Raw genomic sequence first — 1,239 nt, 5'->3', positions numbered from 1 at the left:
ATTTGTCATTTCATTATGAATAGAAAAGCTCACAGACTCATCATATAAAAATGAGGATTAAGTCAAATTTGGTCAAAACGACTTCATCACATTTTCAAGATACCTGGATCATCCTGATATGAACAGAACCAGAGACACACCTTAACTTGTCTTGTTGGTTATGATGATAAATTAATATTTGGTCTGAATCCTTATTTTATGTTATTTTTATGAGGAATTTGTCATTTCATTATGAATAGAAAAGCTCACAGACTATTCGAATATTGACTTTTCCCAGCTGGAAAGAAATAAACACATTTCTAGCTCACAGGGAAAATCTCAAAATTTAAAGGTGTTTTTCTTCAAAATCAGTTTTTTTGTTGCCACTGCTCAAAAAAATACTTCAAAAAAATTTTTATGATTATGTTTTTTCACACAGTTCATTCAAATGAAACATTGATAAGGCATTTATTTGTTATGTTTTGATAAAATGTAATTTTTGTTAGCGTTTTAATCAAAACAGTATATTTGCCTATTTCTCCAAAAACCACTTTTAGACTTAATCCTCATTCCGATGTGAAGGGTCACATCTAGAGTAGGGAAGAAGTTTACTTTGTCCTTATTTTCTTCACAGAAATGTACTTCATCCCAGTCTGCTGCTTCCTACTTTTTAACCTGTGRGACTGGGGTGGGCGGAGCCTAACAGCTGTGTGCATGTGGGTGAGTTTCAGAGCAGTAGCACTCACATAACAGCATTTTCATTGTTCTCAACACTTCTGTAATGTTTCTGCATCGGTACTGATGGCCAAGAAGTAGAAGTCTGAACTGACCTTTTGTTTGTGTTGCAGCCGAGCAAAGACAGCCTGATACTTCCTGTGTCCATCGTTTGTCGGGTGGTCTTCATCCCGCTCTTTATGTTGTGTAACGTTCAGCCTCGTCTTCATCTGCCCATCTTCTTTCACCACGATGCCTTCTTCATTGTCTTTATGGTCCTGTTTGCCTTCAGTAACGGCTATCTGGGGAGCCTCTGCATGTGCTATGGCCCAAAGTAAGAAACCAGCTAAAGCAGAAGAGAAGTTAGTTAACAGCACCTGAAAAACACAAATTAAACACATCAAGAAGTAAGAAAAAAATCTAATCTGCATTTTGAGATGATAAAAACCTGTTTCTGAGTAACAAATACACTGCAAAAACTGTCCACCTAACCAAGTTTTAAACTCTTATATCAGCCAAAAAGTCTTTTTCATCTTGTTTTGAGAC

General features: G+C 36.2%; 1 protein-coding gene across 2 annotated transcripts in view; it reads left to right on the top strand.

Annotated features, from left to right (window-relative positions):
* Positions 1-1,239, top strand: part of LOC106524354 (equilibrative nucleoside transporter 1) — a 12,559-nt gene that overhangs the window by 9,967 nt on the left and 1,353 nt on the right. For both annotated transcript variants that reach the window (XM_014018123.1, XM_014018124.1), the window contains 2 exons: positions 614-699; positions 828-1,027. In XM_014018123.1, the coding sequence (XP_013873577.1) occupies positions 614-699; positions 828-1,027 (286 nt within the window). The remainder of the gene's footprint in view (positions 1-613; positions 700-827; positions 1,028-1,239) is intronic.

Source organism: Austrofundulus limnaeus, unplaced genomic scaffold (assembly GCF_001266775.1).
Source record: "Austrofundulus limnaeus strain Quisiro unplaced genomic scaffold, Austrofundulus_limnaeus-1.0 Scaffold183, whole genome shotgun sequence".
Classification (NCBI taxonomy): Eukaryota; Metazoa; Chordata; class Actinopteri; order Cyprinodontiformes; family Rivulidae; genus Austrofundulus; species Austrofundulus limnaeus.
The sequence above is the reverse complement of the archived record's forward strand: the minus strand, read 5'-3'. Positions and strand labels throughout refer to the sequence as shown.